Here is a 21,558-nt window from a genome sequence, read left to right as displayed (position 1 = left end):
TGCATCTGCACCGCACACTGAGACAGCACAGTAAAATACACAGCTCGCTCAACTTGGTCCTCAATCAAAAAGAACTTCTTTGAACTTCAGTAGGAATTTGCTTGAGTAAAGGCTACAAGAGTGCTGCCTTTATACTTCTACTTAACAACTTTTATATCCCATTAAGTTGAACTAGCAGAAGTGATTCTGAATATCAAGATTATTAGCTGTTTTCCAAAATAAAGGCTCTACTTTGGGAAAGAAGGAGATACACAATAAAAAGTACTACTTCCCCCTATCATCTTTTCACCAGACTGACAAAACTCTGAACGCTATAGTCAAGAAAATCACTGCAGGGCTGATGAAATTCAGAGCTTGCAGACCAGATTCATCCTGTATTACTTTGAACAGGTGAAGCAGTCCCCTGCTTCCACCAAGAGGAATGAAGTGCATGGTATGGACTAGTTAAATTGCCTATTTAGGTCTAGGGATACTTAGGATAGGTTCAGGGTGTTCCTTCTTGAGACCAATTATTCAGCCATAAAATAAATTAAATGTTATCTAGACATAAATACAAACATTTATTCCCACCAAGAGAAACAACTGTCTTTCCAGTTCTAACACAAATATACATATTTCCCTTTCCACTTACCCAAAGACGCCATCGGTGTGTTTCAGTAATCAAATGGCTGCTTTATTTTACTGCTACACATTGACCTCGCTGCTTCTGAAGCAGTTAGGTATGGTTTGTAGTACTCACAAGGAACAAGTAACTGTGGCAGCTGGGCACATAACGTGCCCTTGGCATATATGAGTATACGCACACTATTGTTTTGGTTTAATGCGTATACCCTTTCGCTCCCTTTTTTGTCTTGTACTCTCGCACTGTGGACTAAGTCCACAAAAGCAAACAGTGACCAGTGCTCCTCACGCTCCCCTGCAGCACCGAGCCAGCAGCTTACTCCAGGGTACAGCATCCTTGACATCCCACACACACACTCACCGTGGGAAGTGCTGAGAAGGCCAGCACGTGTGCTCAAGTCGCCCACTGCCACCGCCCCTCATGGGTGCTGGCAGCTCGCGCAGAGGATCGCACTGGCCATTGAGCTCCTTCAGCACGGCCGGATGCTGAGCACCACATCTGATCTCTTCAGACTGGATTTAAGCCTCATAAATACACAATTTGCCTTATCTGTTCAAAAAATGAGCTCAGAACGGTGAGCATTTCTGTCCATTTCTGCAGGAAGATCATTTTCACAGCACACTTCAGCTTTGGTGGTGCTGTTCCAAAACACAGCTATAAAAGGTTTTCTCCCATTGTTGTGCTGTTGTATCTTTCCTCTGTGGAAGGAGGAGCAGGAACAGCCAAGTACTGACTGTGATCTAATGAATCTTTTGGTGATGGCTGGACTCTGGCACTCCTTTCTAGTGCAGAATTAAACCAGACTATGGGGCTATTTTATTTTCTCTATGATCTGCTAATTAATCTTCTCTAAACCACATTAAAGTGCTCTTCAAAGAGCACTGTGAAATCAACCACAATGTTAGAACAGTTTTTAGCAGGACCAGGTAAGGTCCCATTTTTCTCAGTGAAGCCTGGGGGCCTAATTTACAGAAGCTGTTATATTCTTCACATTGTAAGTGAAGATGTATTGAAGTGAAGAAGTAAGCTTAAGCTGGCTCATTTCTTCTGGATCTTTTTTTTTCCCCAAAGTGATTTAAAACAGTTGTGAAAATTGTCAGCTGTATGCACATTGTTTCCTGAAACTCTGCTGCTGGCTTATCACTAGTACTCTAGTACTGTGAAACCAGCTTTATAATTGTTAATAGTGTCTTAAATATGTCTTCATGTTGCATATTCCTAACAAAAACAAAAAAAGAAGAAACAGAATCTTGGTTTTTCTCCTTAGAAATCATTAGAACACCTAAACGAATTTGAGAGAGGTAGGTCCACATTCTGTTTCATAGTGAACAATGCCAAAAAGCAACTTTGAAGCAGGGCGAAAGTGCTCTCTGTCAGAAAACAGATCTATAAAAGGAGAGCATTCACCCTTCTCCAAACAAGAAGATTCCCCACATTTGGTAAAAGCAAAAATATGGAGTTGGAAAGCTGGAGAGCAGTCCAACAAAAACCTTTTAAAGGCAAAAATAATTATAAAAAAAAAAAGCCCCCTGCTGACTTTACGTAGTGTCTCAATGACTGCAAAGGGGAGTTCAGGCTGTTTGTCACTCACCCCTTTGATGTCAGCACAAAGCAAATGAGTAGAGGACAACAGAAACATGGCATCAGGATGTGGCATCACTGCAATTACACAGCCTCATTTAGCACACAAGTTCAGAAAGCGTCTGATCAATGCCCCTTCCTCATTACTTCCCTTCCACCCCAATATTGCACCACTTGGCTTTTTTAAACCACTTTTATAAAAAAGTTGATTCTAATAAAGGAAATGTTAAATTTTTAAAAAGTTCACTATAAAACTTTATCGTATAAAACCGCCAAACCCCCTGAGCCATATATACAAAATATACCAGATTTATGAAAATAACTGGACCCAATTATATAACAAAACAATTTTATACAAAAAGGTACAAGGTTGCAGTCAAATTAATACAAATAAAAGTAAAAAAAACCCCGACCTTCAAAACGTCTCGTTCAGAGAAGACCTGTTTCTTTTAACATCACAGGTATACAAAACAGTATCAAAGTGTCACAGGTCAGCCACCATTTCCTGGGAAACACACACTGGTTCACAGAGTATCTCCACAGGTCACCGGCGAGCACCGTACTTTGCAGACCAGTCCACACGCCCGTGGATGGGCTGAGCTGGTGGGGGGAGGGGCATCAACCTTGGCGTACTTTTTGTAGGTGAATTGAACGATGGGCGTCCAAGATGGGGTCTCACTGACTTCAGAGAAGCATAATCTACAGGATGAGGGAAAATGCCATGAGACAAAGGTTCAGTAAGTAGCTGTCTATGTTGAACAGCAAGTGGAGATCGAGATCCTTACTTTTTCAGGAAATAAGACTCCTTTTTTAATAGCATTTGCTGATGTGAAAACCCCCCCCAGTGGATTGAATTCTTAAAACCTTATCAGACAAGGAGTATTTATATCACTGATTTGGTAAGTCTGAATTCTGTGCCAGCTCTCACACTAAGCTCTAGGTCAAAGTCCCATTGAAATATGCTGTGGATAAACCACATTTTCCATAAACAAGGTAAAAATAAACCAAATCCTTCTTCATATGAAGTTCTGAAAGGTTACAAACTGCAGTTCCAGTCAGTCAAATGTTTACAAATAACATAAAGCAAAGATCTGAAGTTCAGTGCTGTGTATACATACACACACAGCATTGCCAGAGTAATGAGCAAGGGACCAAGACAGCCTTGGTACTGTACTTACTAGAAGATGGATCCACAACTGGTGCTAACTGAACCCTCTGCCCAGCAGAGCCTACTTCCTTCTTCAGAAATGAAGGGATATAACCACTAGTTAGACCGCCTGATCCTATGGGTCCTGAAAAGAAAAGGCATGGAACACTTGAGCTCAGCACAATGGATCTTACCTACTGTCAAAAGACGACAAAGGTCTGCACTGATGGGTCATCTTCAAGAGCAAGCCTGATGGAAACAATGGGCTGATGGAAACAATAACCTAAATGAAGACACTAGAAATCCACAGATCCTATATATACCTCCACAGATCCTATATATACACCTGCGTTTAGGAGACTGTCAGCATCAGGCTGCAAGTACAAGTTGTACTCTCAGAAGACCAATTTCTGTGCTTACTGACACCTCGTCTTTTCCCAGGTTTCTCAAAGCTTTCAAAACCTTAGCATTTCAGTTGTAGTTATTTTGTCTGACTTGCAGTAACTGAATATACTCACTCTTGGTTTCCTTGCAGTGACTCTGGGGCTTTGATGCTACACAAAGCTCTTACTGAAGCTAGTAAGAGTGCAATTTAATAAACTGGGACAGATTCACGTTCCAAATTTGGGAAGTCAGCTACAAAGCTTGTCCCTAAGATGAGCAGGACCAGACCAGCAGACTGACCTGTGGGATAAGCTGCAGAAATCGCAACAAACACATTTATAAATGCAGCAGTCTAGAGCCGTAGCGCAGACGGACACTAAGCAAGCCTGTGTGCACAGATCCACCACTCCTACACCTCTCAGGCACCACAGCAGCAGAGCAGTGGCAAAGCTCACTGTGGGAAATGCTGGTGGCAAGGAAAAAGGGAAAAACCTAATGACAGCCTGTGCAGCTACAAAAGCAGCAAAAACTTGCAGAAGAGCCAGGAGGGAGATACATGCTATGTGTATAAAGGTTCTCATGTAGGTTATCCATTTACAACATCCTCCCTTCTCCAATCTTTAAAGAACTGTTTTCTGATCAAATTACATTTAAAAAAGTAAGTTTTGGGGTTTTTTTAACAGAGCTTCTAATGGCCCAAAAATGTTTCTTTGTATCAAAATTTCCACAGAAATTTTCTCAATCGAGTATTTTCAGAAAAATATATGCAGAGCAAGTACTGCACTGCAGAACTGCAACATCACATGAAAACCTGAAGCCAAGGAAGACTTAAAGGAAATACAAATAGGCAAGCTAGAAACATCAACACCTTTCTTTATCTGGTAAAATCTAATGTAAAAATCTACAAATTATTTACTTCAAAACAAATAATAGGGATTAAATACCTGAAATAACAAATGCCCCAAAAACCTGGAGAAGAAAAATTGAAGAGTTTGCTTTTTGTCTCAATTTTTTAAAGCTATAATTATTTCACTATTTCAAAAAGCATAATTTAAAAGGCATGATAGAGAGTAAGATTTTATATGCTTTGTTCATATAACACAAGTGGGGTGTACAGCTACTTCTTCTATGACAGTCATTTATGTAAAATAATTTGGAAGCCTGAAAATATGACTGACAAAAACTGGCAAGGGAAACTGAAGGCAAGATGAAATATTTCAGGTTGAACAGACCTAAGTTGTCCAACCTTCTATGTATGTGGTACTTCAAAACAGACTTTTGGGGATTCATTAGAAGAAATTACTATGCTTAGTTTCAGGTAGTCTCCAGATCCAAGGAGCAGTGCTCATAACTGGTTTCAACAGAAGGAACAGGCACGGTAGCAAGTATCTTCAGAGCTGACAATGAATTACAAGTGGGTGACCCCAAAATACAGCTGTCTGCAACTGCAGAGGCATCACCTATTACCCCTTCTCACAGTGTTAAGCACAGATTCTTACCTGAATTCATCCTGTTAATACCTCCTCCCAAATCAGCAGCTTTCCCAGGCAATACAGAACCGGGCCAGGGGTTAGATGGAACAGACTCTTTGTTTGAAGAGGAGACTAAGCTATTCCTTGTGCTTATTCCTGTTGCAGAAACACAAAAATTACCATGCTGAAATCTCTGTTGTTACATGGGTTCCCATTCATTCCATCTGATGCACAATCATAGAGACGTCCAGTTTGGTCAGCTTAACCAAAACCTTTTTCCTTTTAACATGCCTCTGGGTTAATTCCCATCCTCTCCCATGGGAATGCTACGACTCCCATAGGTCCTAATCCTGCCATGATAATAGTGTAAGTAGTTCCCCTAGCATCGAGCTCCTAGTTCTCAAGTCACCAAAGACAAACCTTGCTACCTAAATGAAATCTGAGCTTGCTGTCAGACACATCATTATACAGCTTTTAGCCTAGCAGTGAGATGAGAGGACCTGAGAGTAAATAACGGTAGATTATGTTTCTCATAGTACTATAGACTTCTTTGGCGTATCTACTGAAACTACAGATAACTGTGAACTGTTTGCAGCAGAGACCATATGTCACATATTATCTGTATTTAATATACATGCCATATTTAAGCAGGGTACCTTGCATGCAAGGATGAGCTCACAATTTATGGTAGATCAAAAGCAGACTTGGGATCAATGTGGTCTATAACTTCCTGTAGTAAAACAACTTTTAGCTACCAAAACTCTACTTAGTGATCCATTTTGAAAGTCAATGAAATTAATTTTTTCAGGAAAAAAGAGACTTGAGTTGACCATCACGATACCTTCTAATTTACTTCATTTTGAAATATTAGTATTACAAGGGAATGAACAGCTAACACTGCCTTAATAAACAAAAATTATGAAAGAGGGTATGTTTACATTCAGCTCATTTTAAATACAAGCAGACATCCTGTCTGACCTCCTGCACTTCATCCTGACTAGTGCTGGTCTCAGTATAGCAGAGGTTAACATGAAGACAGGCATGCAATTCCTCTACAGAAGTTATTAGTCAGCTTCTGTTGTTCACAGTATGACATACTCACGAGGTAAACGTAGGACACTTTCTTTTCCAGTCTAGAAGACCAGTCTCATCCTTCTTATAGAAACAGAGAATAGCTTGGCACATTGAAACATTTCCTAGCACGCTTCACAGTGTAACAGTATCCAGCAGGAGGAGTAAGTACCAAGGATCCCTCTTGTATGCAGGATTTATCTCAGTTGCTAGACTGCTAGAATGCAGTTTGTTATCATGGCCATCAACATTAGCAAAGCTCTTGCTCTCCTTATTTTCTTTAAGCAGTAGCCCAATTCCATAAGCTCAAAGGATGAAGCCTCATGTACCAGTAACTATTTCACACTGCTGTGGGAATTACAGGAAGAAAAAGTAGTAAGTATTTTTTACTAACCAGGTAAATACCTAGAATGTCTCAAGTAGTGTTGCTTTGCTGCAGAAACCCGCAATGTGGGAGTGTCCTGCCGTGGGAAGTTCATGTGGGAAGGTGCACTGCTGCCAGAGCCTACAGCATCTGAAGGCTTCAGATCCAAAATGCCTTCAAATCTGTAAGACAAAAATTGCTACACTTAGTCCAATTCTTACAGCATATGTTTATCCACAGTTGGCTGCCTTATCTGCATCCCATCTCCAGAAATCATTTCCTCATACTGTGTTTGTTACAGCATAAATACACAAACAACAAAGACTATTTTCAGCCTGAAGCCATGCAAGTGCCCCTGAAAATCTGGGTTGCAATTCTAGTTCTATATTGCGATAAAAGTTTTTATGAACCATCCTGTAAGTTTTTCTCTACTGTGTGTGACCCACGGAAACTGCAGTTTACAGCCACACAAAGCAGTTTCTATTGTGGGATGTGTCAAAATATTTTAGATGAGCAATATAAAATATACTTCAAAGATTAACTTGGGAACACTTAAGCTAAGCATCATTTTCAGTGAAGGAAAACAAAAATGGAATTCTATATAAAGGTGCAGTGTCCATCAAACAATGTGCAGCAATTCAAGGGGCGGCATTCAACAGGCAGACAGGGCCAAGCAGGAGAGAGACAAGCTGTGTGTCCTTTACCAGCCTGGACAGGTGTTTCCAGACACACAAAGCATAAAGAGCAATGTTAAGAAAGAAAGAGGCACAGCCCAAGGAATTAAGACGAAACAGCACATGGACTCAAAAACCTCAATTTACCTGCAAAGAGTTTCATCACTCTGCCTCTTTTTCAAGTCCATCCTCGTGATGGAAGAACCAAAATCGAGGTCTTCTAAGTCATCCCAATCTTCAGAACTCTTTACTGTTCTGGCAAGATGTCCCCATCTTCGCCTAGGTTTTTGTTTAAATTCACCATTTATATTCTCAGTCCCAGCAGTTGTTTTCTGTTATGAAGATAAAAAAGAAACAACCCATGCATCAATCCCATTAACATTCTGACCACTGTACATCCTTTCTACTCATACAAAATCCCAATGTCATCCTTTAAGTGGTGCTTTACAACACAGAGAAACATCAAATGGCTTTCATCAGAGTCACTTCTAGTTTATAGCAGAAAGTTATAACTATTCTTTATTCCCATTTCCTGCCCTTTTAGTAAAGTACAAGGACATAGAAAGAGAACAAGATGATGAAACACAAGGAAAAATCATGGTGGATGGATCTTTACCTGGTGAGGAATCTTATTGTGAATTGCAGGCAGAACAACCTGGTTAGATTTGTCCTCCTGTAAGTAGTTACTGTGCTCAGCCCCAGAGTTAGAGTTGTCTGTCTTATATGGGTACACCAAGTGCTGAGAAGACTGGCTCTGTTGAAAAGGCCTTGAAGAAATGCGGGCATGAGGTTTTGGAGGGGGCTGTGCTGGAGGAACAGGCTTAATATGCAGAGACGATTTATTATGCAGTTCCTTCTGTTTTCCCAGATCCTGAATGCCAAGGGCATGCCCAACCTGGAAGTATGGATATCGAAGTGCCTAAAACATAACGAAGATGTTAAGATCCAACTTAGGAAATCAAAGGTTTTCATTTACCCTCGCCTTCTGTGGCAATACAAATTTAATTTCCTTTTTTCCTGGGGTGGGAAACAGCAGGAGACCCATCTCTCAACCCTAGATGCTAGAGACCACAATCCACTTCAGCATAATGCTGCAATAGTAGAAACGTTTCAACAGATACCAAGTTATCAAATCCTCTCTGAACATGCAAAAAGGAAAAGGCTGTGCAGAGGTAAGATGCTTAGATGATTAAGGTTCCAGAGGATCTCACATATGAGGAAGGACTGTGAGTCCTGGGACTGTTCAACCAGGGAAGACAAGGGGCATCTTATCAGTGTGCAAATACCCAATGGGAAGGTGCAAAGAAGATGGAGCAAGGCTCTTTTCAGTGGTGTCCAGTGACAGGAGCAAAGGGCACAGACACAAAGTGTAACACAGGAGGTTCCCTCTGAACATAAGGAAACACTTTTTACTGTGAGGGTGACTGAGCACTGGCCCAGGTTGCCTATGGCAGTGGGGTTGGACCAGATGACCTCCAGAGACCCCCTCCAACCCCAACCATTCTGTGATGGATGGCATGCACCAATAGCAATAGCAATGAAAGGCACCGCAGCCTTCAGACGTGTCCTACCCTGACTGTGCTGCTATGCACAGTGACCGGATCGTACTTAATTCAGGTGTACAGACTGCAGTCACACATCTCATCACTCAGCACACACCCAATGCAGTTATGTTACATACAAAAGACAAATTGCTCTCCTTTGATTAATCCCCTTTCTTTTGCAAATTGTTCTTTGCTTCTGCTCCTCTCCCTTCTAAGTGCCACACCCCTGAGCAACTGTTAAATGACTGTCTATAAAGGGTGTCTGAAGTGAAATGAAGAGTCATCATACATAGATGAGAGAAAAAGAAAACAAAACCAAACCTGACTGGCTGTTGGTCGCTTTTTGGGGTCCCACTGCAGCATGTCTCTCATGAGCTGCACCGCTTCACTGCTAGCATTAGGTATGAGGGTTTTTAAGTTGTTAGGTACGCACTGAGGCCAGCGAAAATTCATGGAGGCTGAAAGTTGGTAGCCCTCAGGCCAGTCGTTCTGGAAGAATGAGGTGTGCAATCAAAAGGAAAGTTCAGCTGTAACAACGTATCATAGTGCCAAAGTACACTACATTCTCCTACCAGTACTACGGCTGTGTACAGCTTACTCTACACGACATTTAAGATTTCACTGAAATTTTCACCTGAAATATCTCATGAAAGACAAGTCTTGCTTTATATCTGACCAAGTCAGAGACACAAATTGAATCAGGAGGTAGGAGTCTTACCGTGATTCCAATTTCTTGGCCTCTTAAGCCATGGATTTACATGCAATATGCAGGAGACAATGAAATTTATGCCTAATGAAATCAGTCTAATGATGTTGTTTGCTGTTCAGGTGCCTCTTATTCCTCCTCTAAACGTCAGGTTTTACAGTATAATTGCATAGTGCTTAGTTCACAGAAAGTAAGTTTTAATTTAGTTTACTGTAACTGAGATCAGTACCATACAATAGCAGTAATCATGAGTACTGATTATGTTGGTGCTTACTGCTATTGTGTCATTCTGTATTGCAGAACACCTCTAATATTACTGTGGTGTGGAATGTCACTTTAGGTACCTTCTTTGGTGTCCCCAAGACTTGGCAGATTTTGAATATAGTATCAATTTCACTGGCGCCTGGAAAAAGAGGCCTCAATGTGTAAACTTCTGCCATGATACAACCAACAGCCCAAATATCTATTGGAGAACTATAGCTGGTGGATCTCAGAAGGACCTCAGGAGCCCTGTACCTTTAAGAGAGAAAAGGGGAAAAAAAAAAAGAAAACTCCCAATAATCAAGCCAATTCAAACTGACATACAAGAAACCACCTATCTTCTCATTCTTTCCTTATATGAGCAAACATCCCTTACAAACTCCTGTCTTGTATGCAAGACTTAATTTTTAGTTTCTAGAATGAAGAATTAAAACCTACATGAGCTCTTGTAAGCTCTCTTATGCCTTCCTGACATACAGCAATCCCAGCGTGTACCCCCTGCCTTACCAGGCTCCCTCTTTGTTCCTGGGCTGCTGCCATCTCTAACCTGTCTTGCACTACCTGATGCTTTTTGAATTATGCCCAGCTTAAAATTTCCATAAAGGGAAGGCATCAGATTTAGTATTTTACTTCTTTAAAGGCTTTATCATAAGTTTCACACAAGGTAAGCAAAGGCTAGCACTTACCATCTCGTAGACACATAATCAGTGTAAGGAGGTCTAGATCGGATTTCTCGGGCTAAGCCAAAGTCTGCTATTTTCACAAGTTCTGGTCCCATGCAAAGGAGGTTTTCAGGTTTCAGGTCTCTGTGGAAGAACCCTAAAATTCAAATGAAATACTGATTGCAATGCAGTGTCACCGCTCCCCCCACCCCCCAGCTGCAGAACAGAAGTTAAAACATAAGGTGGTGGGGTTTTTTGCACTTTGAAACTTCTTTTATTCAGATATCTGTGTGTACCTTCTAAACTAAACGTGCATGCCCACTGGCATCAGATGAGTCCTAAAAAGCAGCCATCTGCCCATATTGAGAATATAGAAGTCTACAGAAAAGGAACTGAGCAAACCTCCAAACTAAAATACCAGGCCACTATGAAATAGGGGTATTTTCAGTAATATGAATTTCTTGTAAAGTGCCATTCTTTTGATCGCTCACTCTATTAAAGTTAGCAACGACATTTTTAGTGTATAATATTTAGTGTATTTATTTTAGTATATTTAGTGTATTTATTAGTGTATTTGACAGACACTATCTTGCTGTAACTCAGAAAGTTTACAGCTAAAACATAACTTACCATGCTTATGGATAAATGCAAGCCCTTGCAAGATCTGATACATAATATTCCTAACTGTGGACTCAGGAAACAGTTTGTTTCTGTGGAATAGAAGAGAAGAAGTAAATATTAACCATTAAGTTCACACATAGCTCATGCTATCTAGTGAACCAAAGATGAAAGGTAATAATGACAATAGAACTATTGTTTTTGTTATGTTTGTCTATTTTAAGCACTCTCATGTAGTTTGTTTCTCGAACAAAATTTACACAGTTATTTGCAAACTGCCATATTAAGACTATGTGACATCAGGTTAAACTATATGGGACAGTGAACTAAAAAAAGGGGAGAAAAAAAAATTGGCCAAAGAAACCTTAGCGTGTACAGGTCACCAAGTACACCCCTCAAGACAGCAAGGGTTCATGTTAACTTAGTGCTTTTCATGCAGAGTTTCTGCAGGCCTCTCTTCTAAAGCATATGCAAGTCAAACTTTTGACCTTGCTGTTATCTAAATAGCTGATGTGCTACTTCTTCCTCTTCTGTTATCTGAAAAAAAACAACCTCATCTGCTACCACTGGAAACAACAGTTTCTTCTCATAATATTGAGGCAAGAAGACCAGCTATGGCAAGCGGTTCAGTGACAGCCTCTCTCACCAGGAGGGGATTCTGATCAAACAGCCCTGTACCAGCTGCCTCTGCACATGCCAAAACACAGCAGAGATGGGCTGGGGTGGAAATCTGTGACAATTTTGTTCAGAAAGAGCCGAACAGTCAATGAAGAGGATAGCCTGGGACTTACTCAATTTCCTGAGCTTGATCCTCTGAAAAAAACCTGATTACCACATATTTCCAAAGTGAGGTTAGCTACTAGAGTCAGCTTTTCATATTTGCTTACTTATTTTTTGAATTACAGAAGAACGAGTCATATTTTCTCTCTAGTTCCTTTCAGAAAGAATGACAATTTTAACTAAGACTTAAGCAAATAAATCACATTCCTAAAGGTTTGACTTATACAATGTCTAATTAATCCAAGGCCTAGCTAAACTGTAAAAAATATGATGTGTAGCATGGTTTTGCAGAAATATGGGGTAGGATATATCAGGCATTTCTAAGGAATTCCTGAAGATAATTGGTTTGTATGTTATGCACTTGAATGACTTTCTCAAGGTTCACAATTTCATTACAATTAAAAAGCAGCATCCCTATATACGCACACAATTTAAGATTTTCTATACCTGTGCTTGCAGAACACGTATTTTTATGCTCCAAATGGTATTTTATGTAGTATTCACAGAAATATACTGTAGCAATAACCTTAATTTGTTAAATCAAGTAAGATTACTGTCATCTCCCAGGGTAATTCTACGGTTCATAGAGAGAAAACAGTCTCTTCAGAGAACAATTCAAAGCAGGGAGCTACTTTGCCCCAAATCACCCTCTGGAAGATATTATTATGGTGCAAAGGCTAAAATTAAGATGTTACTAATGCTCCAGGCAAATATAAAAAGGCTAGATTTTAGAGAATGCTGTCAAATGAAATATACAGTTTTTGGACACATCAGTTCAAATTGCAAGGAAAAAAAATAATTCCTGAAACCAATCCAGAATTTGACCCCACCTGATTACCATCTCAACCACTTTTTATTTGTTCATTTATTTGAGGAAACTGTAACAGATGAAATGGTGATACCACCCTCTAATAGAAAAAACATTGCTAGTTGGAGTACTTGCCTAGAAATCAGGAATTCTAGGTTCAGTGCCTCCTCAGCTGATGGCTGTTAAAAGCCCACTGTTCCTAAGTTTCAAAAGAGTGCCCTACTTACATGCCAGGCTAACCTGGCATATAAACAAACTGGAAACTCTCACTAAACTATCTGTGGTGTGCTCAAATGGAGACAGCCACAACTCCTCCTGCAGCACACAGCTTTAAGCCATAGAGATCTAAGCCTGAACAAATGATCCCAAGTCCTTTGAAAACTAACAGGGATGTTAAAAGCACATTATGCAAGTAATTAATTTACATCAGGAAGTGGTGATGGTGATACATACCTTTCTTTCATTAACTGGTAAAGATTTTCCTTCATGTATTCAAAGACAAAATACAGATGATCATTTTCCCTGATAACTTCTTTCAGCTTTACTACATTGGCATGGTTTAATTTCTTCAAAGACTAGAAACAGAAAGTGGAAACAGGATCTTACAAGGGTCTTACTCTAATGAAAAGTAACTATTAGACTGATGCAGAAGACTTAGCTTCAAAAGTGGTTCAATGTTTTAATTAATTGGGCAGCCCTGAGACCAAAGACCAGATCTCCATGTATTACCAGATACATATACAATATATGTGTCAATTAATGCATTGATCATTCCAAAGCCAGCTATCTGGCATGACAGTAAGCACCAAAACAATCGTATTTTCTCACTAAGTAACTTCTTAATGGCATAATTCACACTCTTCTTGTACTTGCACTGGCAATAGTCAGGTTAAGCTCAGGTCTAAATATAAGTCTGCAAATTCTTCCTTAGGATTGTGGATTAACCCTGGTGGGCAGCTGAGCTTACTCATCCCCCACAGTGGGATGGGGGAGAGAATTACAAGAGTAAAAGTGAGAAAACTTGTGGGTTGAGATAGAGACAGTTTAATAGGTAAAGCAAACACAGCACATGCAACCAAAGCAAAACAAGGAATTAAGTCACTGCTTCCCATGGGTGGGCAGATGTTCAGACATCTCCAGGAAAGCAGGGCTCCATCATGAGTAATGGTTACTTGGGAAGACAAACACCATCACACCAAATGTCTCCCTGTCCTCCTCCTTCCCCCAGCGTTTACTGCAGAGCACAATGTGAAGTGGAATATGCCTTTTGTCAGCTGGGGTCAGCTGTCCTGGCTGTGTCCCCTCACAGCTTCTTGCCAATCCTCAGCCTGCTCACTGGTGGGGAAGCATGAGAAACAGAGGGCTTGAGGCTGTGCAAGCACTGCTTAGCAATAACTAAAACATCCCTGTGTTATCACACCATCTTGTTCACAAATCCAAGACAGCCCCACACAAACTGTTATGAATAACAATAACTCTGTTCCAGCCAAAACCAGCATACTTCATTCTGTGTAGTCTGTGTTGATTCCTGCTGCAGCTGAACACTATCAACACATGGTACTGTAAGAAAAGGGCCACAGTTTTTCTGCATGTTTGCAACAGTGATAGCAAGGATTAGAAATGAAGGGAGATCCTTGGAACATACACCTAAAGCTACATTGGTGTCAGAATTACATGCTAAATGTCTGCTGCCAAACCAACTACCCATAAACAATTCAACGTGGAAAGGTCACTGCTGTGCACAGGGCATGTGTTCCCAAGCTCTGGAGAACAAACATCAATCCACTCCAGGTTTTGGGGTAGGTAAGCTCCAGCTCTCGCTGCCGGTCACTAAGACGAGAAAACAGCTCTCTACAGCCAGATGATTTTTTGTAAGACTACAGATTTTTTATAAGAATTTTTATAGAACTAGAGACAGCCAGTTGGAATGCAGAGCCAGGGAACAGAACTGTAGTTCCACATGTCATAGCTCATGTTGGGTTGAGTTTTTGATAAAAGGGGTGGAAAGAATTTGATGTTACCCCAAAATGTGACAGTGATCACCTAATTTAAAGTCAACCATTGAATGAAACAAGTACCTTAACCTCTCGAAGGTTCATGCATTCCTCCCATGAGTAAAACTTTCTCTTCATTCTACAATTGCAGAGGAGAAAAGAACAATTAATACACAGTCAACATCAGCTGGTCTTAGAATCGTAAATCTCATTACATCTTAAAAATTCGGTTCCTTCATCAAAATAGATGTCAAAAAATGTTACACCTCTAGACAAGGCACACTCTAATAGAATTTAAAAGCATTGCTATTACACAGGATTGCCTTTTTTCTCATATTTATCTTGCTACAAAAAATTTCAGAGCCTTCAACAAGGCAGGGCATGCTATTTTCCTTTCCAGGACACAATGTGGTAGAGTACAGTCTAATTGTAAAAAGAAAAGGGTTACAACAGTTATGAACAACTTAGACTACGTTTTGAAACAAATCCAATGAAGACCAAATTTAATTGCTTCACTGGATCTCAAATTTTACCATACTCTTCTTGCTTCTCTTCTGTACATTTTTGTTTTCTGTAATTTCAATACTTTTTCTGAGTTTTACTTTTTAATTTTTCAGCACCCACTGCTCCCCACATTTCTCTCTCCCTTGTGAGCTGTATCTATCATGCCAACTGCTTTTTGAATGCTCTTTCCTCTCAAGCTTTTACACAACTCTGCTCTAACAGAAAGAAATTGTGGCAGATCCATTTTTTCCTACTCCAAAATAGAACTCAGAACACAGTATCTGTGTGTAAGGTATAGTCCTGTATGTTCTTATGCATTTTGATTATGACTCGTTTCTTTCACATGTAACTACACTTTAGGGTGAAGACTCACTCATACACACACAAAGAGCAGAGATTAAACTTACAAAAATACCCAATTGCTTAGTGACTGAATTTTAGAGGGAGTTGGGCACCCTCTAAAGATTTCAATCTTTGTCATGCTTTAATAATAATTCAGTATTACCTATTACTGTAGCAGGTTTCCAGTTTGAAATCAGCTCTTAAAACTAGAAGAGTTTAAGAACTACAAGCCCTTCATTTCATGGAAGGGTCTAGACTTTTTTGTTGCTGTTGTTTAAGCAGTGTTTTGCAGTTACAGCCTTGTGCATTCAGCCACCAGGTCACTTCTTGACAGATTGACCTTAATGTGTAAGCTAATAAGAGTACCACCTTCTGGTTTGTTCTAGAATTTCTGACTTTCTACCATGCTACAAAATAAAAATCAAGGGTGTCTCTGGCGAGGTTTAATACAGGAAAAATACTCATAGCACAGAGAATTTTAGAAGTTACTAAAGCCAGCTATTGACTGTTCATACAAAACAGCATTGTACTGAAAGCTCTTTCAACAAGCCTGTCCCTGGGTCATGGCTGGTATTTCAGGAAGGTGCCTGCAATGCTTTACAGCTGTCTCTTACCACAACTAGGACAAACAGGCCATTTACAAACTGAGGTCAATGCTGAAGCAGCAGAGAAAGTGGATTTCTCAAGGAATGTTAAGAAAAGCTTAAGTTGAGAAGACCAATACATAATTGAATATAAAAGTACAGATAACAGACGATACAGACATTGTTTTAACTATCACTGCAAAATTAAAATCACACTGTAAATTAGACCATGAAATGTATGTTCCATGAGAGCAGCAGAGAAGGGGCTGAGGATTCCACAGCAGCACTGCAGAATACTTTTAAAGACTATATATAATATATATGTAATACATGTTTGACTGCATATAGTAGCAAAGTACTATTACAATAAGCCTGTATATCTCACCCTCTTTCTTTCTGAGAGGGCTTTGGAGGATTCAAGGAACTTGAGCTTTGTGTACCACCCCAATAAAACTCCAAATGAAAATACTTACTTTTTAATGGCTATTAGCTCTCCAGATTCAATGCTTCTCCCTAGGAGGACAGAGCCGTAGGTCCCATCACCAAGCTGTCTGATAGTTGTGTACCTATTCATGGTGAGGATACTATAGCTGCAAGCACATTTCAGTCCTTAGTGTTTCTTGTGTTTCTCCTCCGAGTGCAACCAGTTCTTTCTGTGGCAGCATAAATACAGAGCACTCAGGACAGTGTGAACACTTGCAGGAAGCATGTTTTCAAGACTTAGCCTTTGGTCTGAAAGCACAGAACACAATGAGTTTGATTTCTGTACCCTTCCAAGAGTGCTTGTTTGCAGACTCTGCTCTCCTCCAAGAGACATTCTTTGTAAGCTATACACAAACACTCGGCTTGGTCTCTCACCAGAAAGGAACACCCTGTATCTGGATGTAACAGGCTACATTCCCCAAATCCTCTCATACACTAAAGCTAATGCTACAGCTATGTTACAGCAAGCTTGTGGGCAACCCTAATGGAAGAAACTGTTCCTGAAAGCTGAGGACAGTCTCATAGCCTGGAGAAAAGAGTTTGCTACTGGGAAAAATGAAGCACTACAGCATGGAGGGAATCTGTTGTAGCCAAATCATCCCACATGCGAGTCACCATCTCACATGGCGTACTGTCCTCAGTTAAAACAAACCTACCTCCTGACTTTCCATGAGGTCCTGTGCTACAGATAGACATATTTATTCCCTTAGATAAAGGCTTCAGAGAAATAATATTATATTCACATCAAGTAAGACCAAATGTATTTCATTACAGCAGCCCTAAGCATGAATATGTCTCTGGAAGTAATGGCTACATCAGATTTTCGATTCAACCTTTTGTCCTGACACTGCACAAACAACTGAATGCTGGATAATAAAGCAAAAATGTTCTATTTCCTCATTTTAAGTAGCTGTTGTTAGTATTTCCTACACTTTAGAACACATCATCTATCCTATGTATATTTACTATAAATTTGGAATAAAACAAAATTCTATTGCAAAAAGGGTTTGGTCCCAGACTTGCATTTTTCTCCAAGAGGACAGCCATATGCATGGCTGATGACCTTTGCCTTTTGCAACCTGCATTTCAAATTACATTTCCACAATTTCAGGGTGTTGTTTTTTTTGGCTTTTTTTTTTTTGTAGCAACCTTAAATCTCTCTTCTATCATGCCTTATTTCACAAAGCCAAATTTTTTAAAAAGTTAATGGGATTATATTGCTTGGACTCTGAACTGACATCAATACTGAGAGCCGCAATGCTGTAGATGCAGTATGTTGGTAAAAGCCTTTGTTTTCAGTCTTCTAAGCCTGTTAGTTCCACTAATACTGATACAGGAACAAACAAACAAAAATTAGGAAATACGATGTTAATACATCTTTTGGCAATTTTATACATCATGCACGAATAAGAAACAGCACATCTCTAACACCATCTTAGACGCTGGGTAGTGTCTCAGGTAGGGCAAGCTGCTTCTAGCAGTACCTGTTTCTCTCCACATGCTACTACTGCAGAGAACCATGACTGAGAGCCTTAGAGACCTAATCCCTCGGTTTGTACTACGTGCCAAGGAACACAGAGCCTGTCTGTAAGAACGGCACTTTGGAGTATCAGTTCCTTTTTTGGCTGGTTTTCAGGCTGTGCGCCTGCATAGTATTCAGGTAATGCTTTGCATCCAGGTTAAAAAGCTCTGCCTACTCCAGCTGGGTGGCAACTCAGCAGCTCTGGTTCCCAGGCCTTTATTCAGGCCTTTGGTGAAAGCTTCAAACAACAACAAAGCCTTGCGTGGTCTCCTAGTCTGAAAACGTAATATTTATTAATGTAAAGCAAACAATTTTATACAGTAAGTTCAAATTGAAACAGATGGGACCTGGGGATTTTTCAGCACATACTCCCCTAATGACAGTCATGAAATTGTAATCACCAACAGATGCGATGGCTGTGCTGCCCCAGGCCTGCTGTTCATGTATCTCTTTCCGGGAGACGGTGACTGCAGAGGAGCATTTCTGCCTTAGCAAACCAGAAGATGCATAAACACTGCTTGCATGTGACATTGTTAGTAATAATCACCAATGGCTATCATGGACAGATCATTTGTCCAATGTCTCCTGATTATATGAGGCGGTGAACGTAACTGCCTACTCCTTACTGTGGATACTAATTTAGGCCCCTTTTGTATCCACAGCCACCGGTTTTCACAAAACTCGTAAGAAATTATCTTTGCGGTTCCAGCTCTGCTGTCGGACATGACCCAAAACTGACAAGGGAGTTGAAGTATTTCTGAGGCATAAAGCACAGACAAAAAAACTAGAGAGGAAAAGACAGTCTGGAAATACAGACTTCAGTGAGGAATGCATGTTAAAAATCATCCCAGGGTGCCCAGAAGTTAACATGGCTCTTACAGAAGCACAAATCTACCCATACAAAAACCCACTGAACAGAACCTAAATAAAATATTCTTTAAATCAGCATAATTTCTTGTCAAGCTTAATACTGCAGTTGTTTTTAAAAAAATCTATTTCACTTTGTGAGATTTATGTTCTGTCCTTATTCGCCTTCTGCTACCTCCCATCTTCAACTATAGGCATAAGCTAAACCGAAGCCTGCAGACTGTTTCACCTATGCAGAATCCCACTGGAATCACGGAGAAGAGCACACAGACTAAAAAGCAGTATGCAGAGCTACAACAGGTACCATCCAGTTGAGGTTCTAGTCTAGAACTACAATGGAATTCACATCACTAAGACAATGTAAATACAAACTGCAAAACTGCCTTGGAGTGTGCTGGCATTAAAAAGTAAAAGCCTTGACTGTATTATAACACTATGCTCAGACTCTGCCTCACCGATAAACATTTTTTCCCGGAAACAAACCAGGAAAAGCCCTTTAAAAGTGAGCCTAATTTAATGTATCGAGACCACTTTCCGATTCAATCTCAGCACTCCGCTCAGGCGTGCTCTCCGTATGTGTACTCTCCCGTTTGCGGGGCTGTAGCGCTGGGAACTGAAAGTGAAACTGCTCGCTCTCCGCCAAAGCTGCGAAACGCAAACAGTAAACAATCAGCAAGCGCCTTTTAGAATCTGCTCTGTGCTTTGGCAGCGACCTGAGGGATGCGCTAGTCGAATGCACTCAGACAAGGCGTGGTTTAAAGCCCCGGATTTCAATCGATGTTGCCCCAGCCGCCGCTGTTTACGCTTGTCAGGCAAGACTTGGGGGTGCCCTGTGAGCCGAAAACCGAGGCAGGAGCAGTGGGCACCGGGCATCTGCGAGACGGCGTGGTGGGGAAGCTAGCCACGGGCCCCCGCGCCTGTCCGCCACGACACGCCAGGTCGCGGCTCCTGCCCGGCCTCCGCGCTGAGGCGGTGACCGACTCCCTGCTCCGTCCCCGCCGCAGCACTCGGTATACTACTCGCCTTCCCGCCCCCCCGCCCCGTCGCGGGCGATCGCCGCGCCCGGCGGTACTCACGGCGTGCGAATTTCCCTCCTTCAGCCAAGCCCCGGCCCGCGGAGGCCGGGCGAGAAGCCCCTAATGGCGGCACTCGGGCTCCACCGCCCCCCGCAGCTCCCACCGCGGCCCTCTTGCGCAGCCTGCGCCGCCCCGGACGAGGTGCGGCTCACGGCGGCCACGGGCCTCGCTCAGGGCGCCGCCGGCCGCCGAGCCCATGGCGCGGCCCGCCACGCCGCGCCCCCGGCCCCTGGCGCTCTCCGCCCGGCGACGGCGGGGCTCCCCGTGGGGGGATAACGTCCCACGGCTGCGGCCTGCCGGGCGGCTAGGCCGGCGCCGCTCCCCTCTCAGCCGAGCGGGCAGCGAGACCCCGCGGGCCTCGCCGGCGGGATGGGGCTGTGTGTGTGTGGGGGGGGGGGTTAACGATCCCCCAAGAGCGAGTGGCTGTCGGAGGCGGAGGCGAGAGACGGCGGGAGCAGCTGGACGTGACCCCCCGGCGGCGCCGCACCACCGCAGCCGGAGAGGGGATTACGGCTGAGCTGGGTTTTAACCTAATTAAAAAAAATAGTAAAAATCCCCTGTCACATCCCCCAGAGGAGTTTGATTAGCAAAACAGAGGCGCCGAAATACCAAACTGTGAACACACGGCAAAAATACTGACATTTTCGCCTGAGCCTTTCTCCCCTCAGCCGCTGAACCTCCCTGGCTCTAGCAGGGTCAGGTTAGGGGGTGGCAAGAGAAAGGGAAATGGGGCACAGAAAAAATTTGCCTCATGCAACTGATCATCAGAACTGACTGTAGTACCGATTTAGTGCTTTAGTCTTAGCATCTTTTTGTACTTCTTGATCCAGGTTTTAGAAGTAGAGCGTGCAGGAGCTTCCCGGGGTTCGCGAAGCCAGATGAGCTGGCGTTCCCGTGCATGGCACACGCAGCTCCTCCCCTCGGGGAGGATTGTACATCAGTGAATCCTACAGTGAAACATGCTTATTTGACAAGAGATTGGTTAGAAAAAGGTGTGGAGGAACTCCAAAAAGCTTTGGATCCCTCCTTTCCCCCACCACCCTCCCGCCCCGGAAAAAAAAAAGGAGCCAGTCTTTACATTTCTTAGACTGAAAAAAAGGAAAAATAAAAATGTTTAAATTCCCTCCTACAGACACACATGAAGCCAGGAGGAGCAATGCACACCTACTCAGAAGAGATTTCTGCTTTTAGCCACTCCTGTTACCTCTCACAGGCACAAACAGGCCTCAGCACCCGGGCCAGTGCCAGCTCTGGTTCCCCGTTTCTCCCTTGCAGGGCTTCTTCATTCTCAAAAGAAGCGTCCCGCCCAGACAGGAGAAAAGCCAGGCAGCTTTGGCTCCACCCCGAACTACAAGCAGCATGGAAGATAACCAGTTGTATTCGCGGTCACCCCATCTCAAAACCTCGGCCACGCTACTGTAAACCACCCGCCCAGGGGCAGCCAGCCCCCCTCCTCCCCCCACAGCTCCGGCTGCCCGGGCAGGGACCCGCA

The 21,558-nt window shown here is 42.2% G+C and overlaps 1 protein-coding gene across 1 annotated transcript; it reads right to left on the bottom strand.

The window, feature by feature from the left end:
• Window positions 1–2,583: 2,583 nt before the first annotated feature.
• On the bottom strand, window positions 2,584–20,194 carry CILK1 (ciliogenesis associated kinase 1). The gene is made up of 14 exons (XM_084261249.1): window positions 20,067–20,194; window positions 16,592–16,850; window positions 14,773–14,827; window positions 13,148–13,269; window positions 11,119–11,198; window positions 10,513–10,645; window positions 9,910–10,081; window positions 9,181–9,348; window positions 7,932–8,234; window positions 7,463–7,647; window positions 6,672–6,823; window positions 5,234–5,362; window positions 3,382–3,495; window positions 2,584–2,902 (listed from the first exon to the last, which is right to left on the bottom strand). Exons 2-14 carry the CDS (start codon window positions 16,690–16,692, stop codon window positions 2,748–2,750), a joined length of 1,869 nt encoding a protein of 622 aa, XP_084117375.1. The 5' UTR covers window positions 16,693–16,850; window positions 20,067–20,194; the 3' UTR covers window positions 2,584–2,747.
• Window positions 20,195–21,558: the final 1,364 nt, after the last annotated feature.

Source organism: Gallinula chloropus (assembly GCF_964237585.1).
Source record: "Gallinula chloropus genome assembly, chromosome: 3".
NCBI lineage: Eukaryota > Metazoa > Chordata > Aves > Gruiformes > Rallidae > Gallinula > Gallinula chloropus.
Note: the sequence above shows the minus strand (reverse complement) of the source record. Positions and strands in the feature narration are given on the sequence as shown.

Excerpts from the sequence above, each read along its gene's own strand:
- CILK1 (XM_084261249.1), bottom strand. The coding sequence starts at position 16,692 with ATGAATAGGTACACAACTATCAGACAGCTTGGTGATGGGACCTACGGC. Across the intron at positions 10,646-11,118 it reads TGCATTTATCCATAAGCATG|GGTTCTTCCACAGAGACCTG; the intron begins GTAAGTTATGTT and ends TTTGAATTTTAG. Across the intron at positions 6,824-7,462 it reads AGTGATGAAACTCTTTGCAG|ATTTGAAGGCATTTTGGATC; the intron begins GTAAATTGAGGT and ends TTTGTCTTACAG.